Source organism: Gadus morhua, chromosome 2, assembly GCF_902167405.1.
Source record: "Gadus morhua chromosome 2, gadMor3.0, whole genome shotgun sequence".
Classification (NCBI taxonomy): Eukaryota; Metazoa; Chordata; class Actinopteri; order Gadiformes; family Gadidae; genus Gadus; species Gadus morhua.
This window is the reverse complement of record NC_044049.1, coordinates 26776768-26790695: the sequence shown is the minus strand read 5'-3', so window position 1 is coordinate 26790695 and position 13928 is coordinate 26776768. Positions and strand designations below refer to the sequence as shown.

Genomic DNA, 13928 nt, shown 5'->3' with positions numbered 1-13928 from the left:
ATACGATGTAGAGAACAGCTTTGTGTGTGAAGATAAAAAGCCCGGGATCTTATGATCGTTAGTGTCTTTGCAAACCATACTCGGCTCTGTTGTTCCTAGTTTGTGGGAACAATAAAGTCTCTCTCAGTACTTGCTCCGGACTCCTCGATTTCTTTTGCTATCTCTCAGTTAGTCGAAGTGTTAGAGAACTCAGGTGTAGTTTCTCCCACAGGTTCACTTATTCTTCCCACTGGATGATTTCAATAAAGACGCAAAATTAAAATAATTTCTTGGAACAATTTACTTTTGAACCTTGTTGGCACAGTATGTACAGTATAAAGAGAACGATTTGGTGGCATGCAAAAATTAAAAGGATTATAAAATAAAACAATAGAAGGGAGTGATAAAAGAGTGCAATCTCTTCAGTATGCTAGTAGGCAGACATCTTCCATCTGATAGCTGCAGTAAGCTGTTGACCTCAGCAAGTCCTTCTGTTGGAAAAGCCTTTAGGCGTAATGCAATGCCACTGCCCTGGCCCATTGTAGGCAAAGTAAGTTCAGTATGTGCCTTCACATTCAAAGTATGTACAGTATGTACATTTAGTGCCAGTATTAAACAAACAAAAAACAGATTTATTGACATGCAAACATGGAAGAGATTACAGAATAACACGTCACAAATAAAAGTGGACGAGCTCCTTCATGTGGACGACGTTGGCCACGTCAAGCTCATCTTTCTTCTGGAGCAGCTCCAGAATTTCCACCTCTGCCATCGCCTCATCTGCAAACCTGTTGATTGGTTTGTTTAAGATTCATGCATAGTAATTTTTAGGATTATATGGATTGACATATTGATGAAAGAATGTGATTTGAATGGAAAAATAGGAAATGTTAGTTTAATGTAACGATTGGACTCTATCACTGAGCTTGATTCATGATAAGCTACCTCTGGTCGTTTGCAATGACCTTCATGGCGACCAGCTGCTGGGTTTTGTGGTCTCTGCACTTGAGGACTCGACCGAAGGTGCCCTGACCCATCAGCTCCAGGACCTCATAGCAGGAGGCGATGTGGTCTTTGATAACCTGCATTTAACACCCCCAATCATAACTTAGAGAACCAAATGTTAATAAATATGAATACATCTGGCTGAACCCAACAAAGCCCATTCTTCTACTCTGAAGGGTTTGTGGTAGGATCCCTCAGGAGGACACCTGTTAGTATTTACCATCTTGTAGTGTCCCTTGATGTCATCATTACCAATGCGAAGGGGGTATGTCTTCTGAACCTTCTTTTCAGCAATGCCAAGGGACCACACCTCCTTGTTTGATTCCCCTCTGCTCAAACGGTGTCAGGTGTTTTCTGAAGACCGTCGAGGCGTCTGTGTGCAGGGAAAGAAACGTGACACAGGGAGCATGTTGAGGGGTTGTACTCAGCGGGAAGTGATGGCCTGATGAAAGGGACAAACAAAAGTTACTTCATGAAGGTTTTAATGCTATTTCTCAGCAAAAGGGTTGAGAATGTGCTGTGGTCTTTTTAAGTCTTAACTCGTCTCAAGGTTGATGATGGGATGGTAACCTAGGGTTGGTCTGAAAATGTCCCCCCAGCAACAACATTTGGAGTCTAAATGTATGTTGTTCCACGTCCTTGGACTGCAAAGCTTTAGTCTCCAATGTCTTTTTTTGAATCCATCATCAGATCAAACATTGTTCGGACAAAACTGTTGGTCATTATAACAACACAAAAATGAACAATGACTCACATGGGGGGCTAATGCAGCAGTGCATGTCCCCGTAAGGACGCGACGGGCTTCATTTGGCGCCCCCCTCCCTCCTGCTGTCCCTGGCTCCGACCGGTCTGGGCCCTGGTCCGGAGGTGGACGGGGCTGTGGCGCTGGTGGAGTCCACCATGTGCTCCCAGTTGGTGGACTGGTGGGGAGAAGAGTCCTCACTGGAGCTGGGACTCTGGAAGTGCATCAGAATCCAGGGATGATGCCTGGCCTCATCCGGGGTCATGCGCTTCGCCGGCTCGTATCTTAACATCGCCAGATCAACAAGAACAGGGATCAACATATCTGCAACACGCTGAATGAGGAAGACATTATTCCTTCTATATGAGCTAAATCATTTCCCACCAATGGTCACGACCTGACCCTGGTTCTAGTGCTACAACCTCCGGGACTACTTTGTATCCCCTGATAACAACTTAACGTAGCACATGTTGGAACAAATACATGAGCGAGGACTTGGGGAGCGTATCAAACTTCCCCATTGGGTCAGAGTGGAGGTGCACCTACTCAAGACAATTCTGGACGAAGTCAAGAAGGAGTGGGTCCTCTGTGTTCAGGGCCACAGACAGACCCGCCTTGGTCATGTCTCTGCTGTTTCTTTGACCTGCATTAACGTCACAGAAACATCACACAACAACATCACGCAACAACAACAACTGAAGTACACAACAACCACTGGGAGGACAACTTGAGGATGGTTTCGTTTCTCCTCACCGGAGAGAAAGCCCTGAAGCCGGGTCTTCTTCAGCATATGCTTTGGGGGAACACCCAGCAGCTTCAACAGAACACACACACCAACCCATTAGAAAAACAGAAGGGCCTTGAAATACTAAAGCTAACCTTACTAGGTATTCATTACCTTCGTCATTTCCAGCACTAGCTCGTACTCATCAAGCACGTTAAATAGGATCTGGCCTGTCTTGAGCTCGGCTAAGATGCAGCCCAGACTCCACATGTCAATGGCCTTGGTGAAGACCTTCGTCAGAATGACCTCGGGGGACATGTAGGCCATCGTCTGGGCAATAGGTATGGCTGTGGAGAAGGACAAGTTCATCAATCAAATGAACAGTCGCTCCAGAAAGAAATTGCCACCTTTAAAGATGGGTGTTTTTTGGTCCAGTTAAAAGGCCAAACACTCACTGTTGTGATGTTCACGAAGGCTGGACCCAAAGTCAGCCACCTTTATGACCGCTGGGTCACCTTCTGATACCAGGATGTTCTCCTAAACAGAAAATAGATATTGAATCCCAAAGAAATGTGCAAAATGTGTATATTCTAACTTATTGTGTCAACATGGAGGACTTGGATGATGATGAGGCTCCTACCGGTTTCAGGTCGCAGTGGATGATGTCGGTCCTACTGAGGAACTGGAGAGACTGCACCAGAGAGATGGCATGGCTCCTCACCTGAGAGGCGCCCAGCCCTCTGTACTCTCTCTGTTTCAACACCTCCAAGAGGCTCTTTCTGGAAAGATTAGACATCAAGAGGGTCCATAAAGCTTTGTCCTAGGTCTGTCTCTCGTTCACCTAATTTCTTGGCCAAGCACAGATATTTGAAGCAGCATTTGTATTGTTATTGGCACTGATATTATCAATTACAAACATCTTGTTTGTTGGTGTCTTATTTCTGCATGAGTGGGCAAGATATGAAGCTTTTGTTTTGCAAACCCACCCCATGAGGTCAAAGGTGATGCACACATGGTCACGGAACTGAAAGTACTCCTTCATGTGGACGACGTTGGCCAGGCCATCCTCATCGTTCTTTTGGAGCAACTCCAGAATTTCCACCTCTGCCTTCGCCTCATCTTTAAACCTTTAGATTGGTTGGTTTGAGGTTCATGGATGGTAATTGTTTAGGATTACTTGGATTGGCATATTGATGACGATGTAATTTGAATGGTAAAATATGAAACATAAGTTGAATGTAACGATTGCACTCTATCATTGAGCTTGATCCATGATAAGCTACCTCTGGTCGTTTGCAATGACCTTCATGGCTACCAGCTGCTTGGTTTTGTGGTCTCTGCACTTGAGGACTCGACCGAAGGTGCCCTGACCCATCACCTCCAGGACCTCATAGCGGTAGGCGATGTGGTCTTTGATAACCTGCATTTAACACCCCCATTCATAACTTAGAGAACCAAATGTGAATAAAGTAAATACATCTGGCTGAACCCAACAAAGCCCATTCTTCTACTCTGAAGGGTTTGTGGTAGGATCCCTCAGGAGGACACCTGTTAGTATTTACCATCTTGTAGTGTCCCTTGCGGTCATCATAACCATGGCTGAGGGGGCATTTCTGCTGGATCTTCTCTGCAGCTATGCCAAGGTACCACACCTCCTTGTACTGTAGGATTTCCCTCTGCTCAAATGGTGTCAGGTGTTTTCTGAAGACTGACAAGGCATCTGTGTAAAGGGAAAGAAACAAGGCATGTTGCTCAGCAGGAAGTGATGTGTGTTTCTTCCTTCATGAAGCACGGGGGGTTTAAACGCTATTTCCAAACACAATTGTTTAAATGGTGCTGTAGGTAGGATTCAAGAGTTGAAAAGAGAGAGAACAAGATGGATTCCCCAAACCAATCAGGGTAGAGACGACCTGATGGATCAGATATGAGCCAACAGACGTCTGCAATCTAAATGATCACCTACAAGGAGGGGAAACCGATCACAAATCTCACATAGCGTTTCACTCCCTAATGACTGATTTCTAACAGCTTGCAATCAAATAATCGCAGCAACATTACCAAACGTACATTAAATGGGAAACCTTTCGCCAATGCTGTCAACAGATGAACAATTTCCACCACTAGTGTGTTTACTTAACAACAAACTGCTCACCATCTTTGGCAAAGACTGTCATCCACTCCAGAGCACGATCACAGAGCAGAAGAGCATGATCAGCTCAAGACTACACACAATGCCATGTACGATTGACAGACCGAGGAAATAATTTGTCCCCAGGGCCGTGCAACTGTACAATATGTACCCGGTGGGAGGAAGAGGAGCGATAGACGTCTCTGCGTATTCTGTCTCCCTTTCCACCACCTCCACTTCCTCCCTTAAACAGTGTGCTGACTGTCCACAGTTTACTGAAACAATGTTTACTGGCTTTATTAACCCTTATGCACAATCGCTCCCTCCTTCCCCAGGCACAAGCCCTTTTATCCGCACTACCATCATGACACATATTATCGAAGAGCACCTCAGCACATATTATCCGTATGGATATTTTATATCATCATCTTGTTTATGTTGTATATGTATGTTGTGTGTGACGTCTTGAAGCTACTGTGACTTTGAATTTCCCCATGGGATCAATAAAGTGTACACCTATCAATCCATCTACCTGCTGTGGCCAATCGTTGGCCATCACACCACCGGTACTTCTCCGTCTGCACTCTCTGCTTCTTTTGGTCGAGGGTAGCAGCAAGGCTTGGAGCTCTCTGTGGGGTTGTGTCGAAGTCTGGAAGGACGGGGGTCTTCTCCTTCGGAAGAGGAGCCTTTTTCACCGCCGCAGACTTTAAGGCCAGCTTTTTGATTGGCTCCTGAGGGAGGAACGACGCAATGGTTATGATCCCAGTAGACGTTACTGAGCGCTTTGCATTGAGGTCATTTGAATTAGAATTAGAACTCTTTTTTGTGTTTTATTTATAAACAGCATTCATCACTGGCTAATGCAGTGACCTCTCATTGCATGGAATAACTGCATGTTAATGATTTGCCGTCAAATTCAAGAAGCAAACATAAAGTAAATACTCCTGAATCGCTAACGTTGTCAGGCATCCAGGAAACAATTACAGCAGGACCGAGTATTTCTCTCTTTCTTAAAGGTCCCATGGCATGCTACTTTTTGGATCCCCTTATATTGGTCTTCGTGGTCCCCTAATACTGTATCTGAAGTCTCTTTCCCCAAATTCAGCATTGGTGCACAATTACAGCCACTACGAGCCAGTCCCACAATGAGCTTTTCACAAACGTGCCGTTTCTGTGTCTGTAGCTTTAAATGCTAATGAGGAGGAGAGAGGCGGGTCAGGGTGGAGAGTGGGGGTGTGGCCCTGAGCAGCTTGCTGCTACGGTACCACGCACTTATGTTTACAGTGGATGTATCGCAATGGCTCGGATTCATAATCTCATCCGGAGGCGCACACAGCTTTTGGCCGTGTTCTGTAAAATATTCTAAAACAATTCATAATATCCTATAATATATAGATATCTATATAATATAATATATATTATCAGGGCTAAAAGCTGTGCGCCTCTGGAGAATATTATGAATCTGAAACGACTGCGTCGGGTTCTCCAGCGTCTCTGGTTCTTCCACTTCCACATCAATCTGAAGCACAGACTGAACTCCGACATGGAGGAGAAAGGGATTTTGGCCGTTCGTGGACTCCTGTTACTTCCACAACGAGACTCGTAGAGGGGGTTATCTCGGCCGTGTAGGACACTAGCGGACTAGTTCAACAGGAACACTGACCAGGTCACCAGCAAGGCGGGGGGGGGTCTTGGTGCTGTCTGGTTGGACGGGGGACTTCCCGTTCCTAAGAGGAGCCTTTTTCACCGCCGCAGACTTTAAGGCCGGCGGGGGCAGAGGGTCCTTCCCTTTGATTGGCTCCTGAGGGAGGAAGGACGCAATGGTTATGATCCCAGTAGACGTTACTGAGCGCTTTGCATTGAGGTCGTTTGATTTGGAATTAAAACACTTTCTTGTGTTTTTATCACTCATTCATCACTGGCTAATGCAGTGACCTCTCATTTCACAGAAATGAATTTCCGTTCAAACTCAAGAAGCAAACATAAAATGCAATCTGTTGAAACCAACCTCAAACTATTTGTTCATCTTCCCGAGATATTGTAATTGGGACCTTTGTTGGAGTAACAGTCTCAATTATTGTTTGCAACTAAGTGGTGTCAGCGGTGGAAGAAGTAGGCCTACCCGGAAGCCATACTTGAGTGAAGGCACAGATATCTTCCCAGAAACTGACTGGTGAAAGTAAAGTCACACAATAGAATACTACTTGAGTAAAAGTCTTAAAGTATCCGACATTAATTGTACGTATTCAACAAATACACACACTCTCACACACAGACACACACACACACGCGCACACTCGCACATGAACACACGCACCACAGAAAATTTATATTTTGTACAAAATGAAGCCAACCAACCCTCAAAATATTCACGCATTAAAGATCGTACATTCATGTAGAACTTCAACTTGAAATAATCTTACAAGAACTTAAAGAACGTAAACCGGAGAACATGTTCAGTCAGCGCCAGCTCGAATCATGAATCAAATCATGAATCAAATCTCCTTACATCTGCCTGGGAGGTTTGAGTGACAAGTCTGCTGGCCCTCCCTCTCCCCTTATCACTATTGGACGGGTGCCCATCTCCCACCTGTACACTGTAGGCCTACCTACTGGGTGGGTTGAGAGCACTTGTCAATCAACGTTACAGTTCTAGCTAGGACCACACCATTGATTGGCCAAACCTGCTGTTCCCACTTCCAACATCATGACACTTCTAATTTATTCAGCTTTTATATTGTCGCGGAGATGCAAAGGGGAAATGTATCGAAGTAAGGAGAGTTGAGTTACGTTAGATATCACAATTTGGCCAAAATATGAGTACGTCCACACAGAGGCGTCGTCAGCCCCTTTTTACTGGGGCACGTGCCCCAGTAAAAGTCTCCAGTGCCCCAGTAAAATTCCATTGATCATCATTAAATTAATCTGCAGAAGCGCCGCTCTCGCTATGGAATCGGCAGGATTCATCAAGTGCATCTCCTGCTGCCTCGGGAGTCTTCAGTCGAGCCTGCCACTTACCAGCCAATCAAAAAACGAAAGGGGCTACATAAAAGCCAATCAGAAAATAGCACTACTGTATCTGGGTAAGATTTAACGCAACAACCAATGAAAAAAATAAGTTATTTCCGGATTCGTCCACGTGACTCTTCTGAATGTTTCGTTGGAAACCACGGAAGCTGGAAACAGCGCAGAGTAAGTCGTCTCCTGTTTTAACGTTACAACAAATGCACAACTTGTTTGACACAAACAATGACAACTTGATGGCTGTTAGAGAATGTTGCCCACATAAATAGCACCAGTTTTTCAATACTGAGCGTCTGTAGGGTTAGGGTCGTTTTATAACACACACACACACACACACACACACACACACACACACACACACACACACACACACACACACACACACACACACACACACACACACACACACACACACACACACACCATGCGTGCACGCACACACGCGGAAAATGAATAATCTTCAAAATTTGAGGAAGTTTTAGTGGCCAAAAACTTCCTTAACACAAAAAAAGGAAATTATGGATATACAGGGTGTTTTTAACATACTGGATCCAACAATGTTCCCAACACTGAAACAGATAATTCAGATTGCACTCACAATTCCTGTAAACAGTTGTAGTTGTGAGCAATCTTTCAGTGTTTTGAGAAGGCTCCACACCTGGCTTAGGTCAACCATGGGGCAAGGAAGGCTTCACCAACTTTCTCTTTTGTCCATTGAAAGGGAGCAACTATGCAAAGTGAGTCTAAGCCAAATTATTGACAGCTTTGCCACCATGAAGGCGTGGCGATACAGCTTAATAGTGAAAAAATAATAATTTAAAAAGGCTCTATGCAGTAGTGTATGGCCTTATTTAGTTTAATTTAAGAGCTTTGATGTTCTATAACATTTTCCAGGTTGATTGGTGACAATGAGCCACCTCACCTTAAGTCAGAAATTATATTTTAAACCTTGTTTCTGGCCTTTATAGTCCATGTCGTTCTGGCAAAATTATGCTGTTTCCACACAGCTTCTAAATAAATATAGATGGGTAGACTTCTCCTGATAAAGAGGTGAAGGTCATAAAGAGACTTTTTGTTTATTTGTCAGTTACCTTATTTGTAAATCTTTGAGATGTGTATGTGTTTAAATACATATCATTGTACGGTACTCATGAATCTATCTTTGAATCTTTACCTTTACCAGTGCTTTAATATAGCCTACAGTATGACAGTGACAATGATTTTGAAGCTCGTACATACCCTTCTGTATCCATCTATTTCATATTGTGCCCACGTAAGAAAATAAAATAAGTATTGGCAGTTGGGGGCCTGTGCCCCAGTAAAACTCTAGGTCTAGCAACGCCCCTGCGTCCACACCAGAAGCGAATTGAGCGACCAAATCGCCGGAAGTCATTCACTTTCTATGGGCAAGAGCGACCAAAGCGACCAACGCTACCAGCGGCCAAAGTTGAGCGACCAGAGCGTCAAAAAGAAGTTGAAACCTTTTTAACTTTATGCAAATGACTATGACGCGCTTCAGCGGCCAAACACTGACAGCCAATCGGAATGTAGACGCTCTTCGCTTGCGTGGATCCCAGGGAACACCGGCAGGCACTTTGGTTCCTACCTACCTTCATTCACTCGCTGAACAAAATGTCGGCTGAAGTACTAATCGCGGCTGTAACTGGGCACCCGGTGTTGTACGACCCAACCCTTTTTCAGTTTAGAGATCGGAACTCCAAGGCCCTGGCCTGGGCGGAGGTGTCACGCGTGGTTGGTTTGTCCGGTGAGTGAGTTAATGAAACGTTTGAGATTATTGTAAAATAGGCGCCAAGCCGCGCCATACATGCCTGCTAACCGAGATCCTAGCATACTAATCTTCCTTGCTCTGAATGGGACGATATCGTTTTCAAATATGGAAAATACATACGTTGTGCAAAGGAATAATACGTTGTGCAAAGGAATAATGCACGCATAATAATGCAAATTAATAACGCACGGAACAAACGTGTCACTTCAATGCGGTTTAATTGAGGATAGACAGCTGACAAATGACCATTTAGCTTTATCCAAAGCAATTTACAATAAGTCATTTGACATAAGAAGTGCAACAATATATTGCTGTAAGTGACATATATAATGATAATGACAGCTGTGTTTTCTGTTTTGTGTTCAATAGTAAATGAGTGCATCAAGAAGTGGAAGGGTCTCAGGGACACCTACAGGAAGAATAGGAAAAAGGAAAAGAGGAGGAGTGGTGCAGGGGCAGGTGGAGGGAAGCCATGGAAGTATGCCCGCATAATGGCCTTCATAGATCCATTCATGGAAGACCGCCATAGCCAGACCAACATGGCAGGGCCAGTGAGTGAGACTGAGGAGGACACAGACCAGGCAGCACCAGGGAGAGCACCGGTCGAGGACCAGGACGCACCGGGGAGAGCACAGGCCGCTGACCGGCTAGCACCACAGGCCGCTGACCAGCTAGCACCACAGGCCGCTGACCGGCTAGCACCACAGGCCGCTGACCGGCTAGCACCACAGGCCGCTGACCGGCTAGCACCACAGGCCGCTGACCGGCTAGCACCACAGGCCGCTGACCGGCTAGCACCACAGGCCGCTGACCGGCTAGCACCACAGGCCGCTGACCGGCTAGCACCACAGGCCGCTGACCGGCTAGCACCACAGGCCGCTGACCGGCTAGCACCACAGGCCGCTGACCGGCTAGCACCACAGGCCGCTGACCGGCTAGCACCACAGGCCGCTGACCGGCTAGCACCACAGGCCGCTGACCGGCTAGCACCACAGGCCGCTGACCGGCTAGCACCACAGGCCGCTGACCAGCTAGCCCCACAGGCCGCTGACCAGCTAGCACCACAGGCCGCTGACCAGCTAGCACCACAGGCCGCTGACCGGCTAGCACCAAAGGCTGAGGAGCAGGCAGCAGGAAAGAGCAGGAGAAAGACAGGACGAGGCAGAGACCAGACTCGTGATGCTCTTGATGCGGAGAGGCTCATCACAGCTATAGAGGCTGTTAGCAATCGAGTAGTGAGTCAGAGTCCTCCAGAGGACTCTGACTCACTATTCTTTCGAAGCCTCCAAGAGGATTTTAAAAAGCTGTCTCTTAAGACTAGAGAGGATCTAAAGTTCCAAATGTACAGGATGGTGTACGAGGCCAAGTGTCGTGAGGTTGGCATGTGGGATGAGGGGAACGGGGTGCAGCTGACAACATTGTGAGGGGTGTAATAGTAAGCTTATTACCCTCGCAGTGCTGTCAGCTGCACCTTGTTCTCCTCCCTCACATGCCATTTATACACACACACACACACACACACACTTCAATTTTACAACTTTCTTTTGATGTTCTCTTTCACATGTACACAAGTTGGTTTCTTTGTTAAGTTCCCACATGTGCACTTTTATCAGCATTTGCTGATTTGTTAAATTGAATAAATATTTCCAAAGAAAAGCTGTTGTGTTTATTATTTTAAAATCTACAATGTTATTCTAAAATATAGGCCTATGCTTTGAGGACATTAAATGACTGCAACTACCATGGTTTATAATGTAGTATGCAATGTAATGTGTAGGAGCCATCTATTTTCACCCTTTAGTTTAGTTATTTTAGCCACTTGGGGGAGTATTGCATTGACTGTTGCATCACTGGGAATTATGTATATACAGGTGGGATGATCAAACATATAGGATAGCTACCACATAATGGATTCTTTTTTGCAGAAATGGAAGTCATGCTCTTCAAAAAAGTTTTTGAAATCGTCACATAAACAAAGTAACCGACAAGAAGAGGGATAAATGACAAGGGATATATCTCTTGTCTTTTATCGCTCTATTCCCCACTATTCACGGAGCCTGAGGTGAATAATTGTTAATTAAATAGTCTAGATAGATAGATAGCCTAGTCAAGTCTTTATTAATACCAAACGACACAAATCGTCGGGAATCCATTTAGGTAGCTCGGCCCACACAGGACAGTAGCCTACAAGACCACACAGAACAAGTCTGACTGGACATACACACAATACATCATTAAAACTAGACACGCGTTTATAGATAGATAGACAGATAGGCCTAGATAGATAGATATGTTCCATTATTTGCCTTGCGGAGCCAACCAGTCCTGTGCACGTATGCAAATTAGCCATGTGCGCCAATGTCTATTTGTTTTGAGTGCGACGAATGAGTGCAGATCATGATTTGCAGATGCAGATCAGTGCAATGTCTTGTTGTCGAAGCACTTTATCCAACAAGCAAAACCGTCTCGGCAATATGGCCCAAGTGTATGGGAGTTCACTCTTTCATATGGCTGTCTGCACTAAAAGCATACGGCTCCTTTAAATGTGTCTGCATAATTGAATTGTACGTCATGAGCGACCAAAGCGACCAAAGCGAACAGAAATATTCGCAGCGAAACTTTGTGAGCGGTCGCTCCTGGTGTGGACGTACGCGATTGTGCTATGAGGCTAACGATTTGAAATGATGTGAGTAATGTGGACGTTTAGGACATTAGCGGACTAGCTCAGCAGGAACACTGACCAGGACACCAGCAAGGCGGGGGGGTCTCAGCTGGGTCTTGGTGCTGTCTGGTTGGACGGGGGTCTTCCCCTTCTGAAGAGGAGCTTTGTTCCCCGCCGCAGACGATAAGACCAGCAGGGGCAGATCCCAGGTGACCCTCTTTTTGATCGGCTCCTGAGGGAGGAAAGACGCAATGGTTACGATCTCAGTGGACGTTGCTGAGAGCTTTACATTGAAGTCATTTGAATTAGAATTAAAACACTTTCTTTTTGTTTTGCAAATCATGGTTTCATGTGGTGTTCTACATGTCCTTTTCATCCAATTATACAGAAACGCACAGGCAGACATATTGGCCAACACCATGAAGTGTGGTTAATTTGACCAAAGATGTAGGCCTATCCAGATTTAACATATAGGCTACCGTCTATGTGCTTGCGCTATACACATAGCGTATCGTGTGGGGGGGAGGGGGGGGGGGTCATATGGACGTGTAGGACATTAGCGGACTAGTTCAGCAGGAACACTGACCAGGACACCTTCACGGAGGGCGGGTCTCATCTGGGTCTTGGTGCTGTCTGGTTGGACGGGGGTCTTTCCTTTCCTAAGAGGAGCCTTTTTCACCGCCGCAGACTTTAAGGCCGGCGGGGGCAGAGGGTCCTTCCCTTTGATTGGCTCCTGAGGGAGGATCGACGCAATGGTTATGATCTCACTAGACGTTACCGAGCACTTTGCATTAAAGTCAATCTAATTAGATTCAAAACACTTTTTTTGGTTTGCAAATCAGGGTTTCATGTGCTGTTCTACATGCCCTCTTCGTCCCTCTATACAGGAATGCACAGGTAGACATGTTGGCCGCCACCATGAAGTGTGATTAATTTTCTCAAAGACATATCCAGATTTACCATATCGGCTACGTCTATGTGGATGCACTATACACGTAGGCTACCGTAAAGTGGGGAGTCTCATGAAATGATGCCAGTAATGTGGCCATGTGGGGCACTATAGCGGACTAGTTCAGCGGGACCACTGACCAGGACACCATCACAGCGGAGGGGTCGCAGCTGGGTCTTGGTGAGCGCTGGAAGCACGGCCCTCTTATGAGCAGGAGGCTTGGGCTTGGGCGCACGCTTGGGGAGGCGGGCATCCATGTTCCTCAGCTGCTAATGATACGATACAAGGAGAGGGAGGTTGTGTTCGATAGCCTACTTGATATTTATAATAATAATATATTTTAAGATGGATATTTCTAAGGGGACGTGAACACGTGATGTTTACGTTACAGCTTGTTGTACCACATGGTTCGGTAATGCCGTGTTCTTTTGGAAAAAGTCTGCCGAGTCAGGATCGCTTTAACTCACTTTATATAAAGGTTTGGACTAGCAGACTATGAAGCAAAAGGGGGAGAATTGTATAGGCACGCGTGGACTGGAGATACACTTATTATGCCGCTTTTCCACTGCATGGTACCAGCTCGACTCGACTCAGCTCGCACTTTTTGCGTTTCCACCGCGAAAACATGGTATCTGGTACCTGAGGTGGCTGCTTTTTCTAGTACCGCCTCGCTCTAGGTTCCAAGCGGCTGAGCCGATGCTAAAAGGTGACGTCGGCAGACGGCTGGCCACTGATTGGCCAGAGAGTGTGACGAAGTCACGAGAGCGACATGGCAACCATGCTGGTAACAGCCATAGCAGCGCCGCAGCCAACATATTCCACTTCTTCAACATGCCAGCTAATAATATGAACACGAATACCATCGCATCGATGTTCTCCATTGTTGTTATGTGGGTTCTGTCCATGTGTGGGTTACGTAGGTGTTG

The 13928-nt window shown here is 45.9% G+C and overlaps 2 protein-coding genes across 2 annotated transcripts; one reads left to right on the top strand and one right to left on the bottom strand.

Annotated features, from left to right (window-relative positions):
- Positions 1–288: 288 nt before the first annotated feature.
- Positions 289–13613, bottom strand: LOC115558262 (dual specificity tyrosine-phosphorylation-regulated kinase 4). The gene is made up of 17 exons (XM_030376209.1): positions 13143–13613; positions 12640–12786; positions 12133–12285; positions 6242–6379; positions 5111–5309; positions 4013–4170; positions 3734–3870; positions 3437–3577; positions 3091–3229; positions 2906–2987; positions 2625–2797; positions 2480–2540; positions 2273–2369; positions 1739–2010; positions 1205–1357; positions 925–1061; positions 289–767 (listed from the first exon to the last, which is right to left on the bottom strand). The coding sequence occupies exons 1-14, from the start codon at positions 13257–13259 to the stop codon at positions 1788–1790; spliced, it is 1965 nt and encodes a 654-aa protein (XP_030232069.1). The 5' UTR covers positions 13260–13613; the 3' UTR covers positions 289–767; positions 925–1061; positions 1205–1357; positions 1739–1787.
- LOC115558279 (nischarin-like) lies at positions 9101–11011 on the top strand. The gene is made up of 2 exons (XM_030376233.1): positions 9101–9367; positions 9761–11011. Exons 1-2 carry the CDS (start codon positions 9235–9237, stop codon positions 10813–10815), a joined length of 1188 nt encoding a protein of 395 aa, XP_030232093.1. The 5' UTR covers positions 9101–9234; the 3' UTR covers positions 10816–11011.
- Positions 13614–13928: the final 315 nt, after the last annotated feature.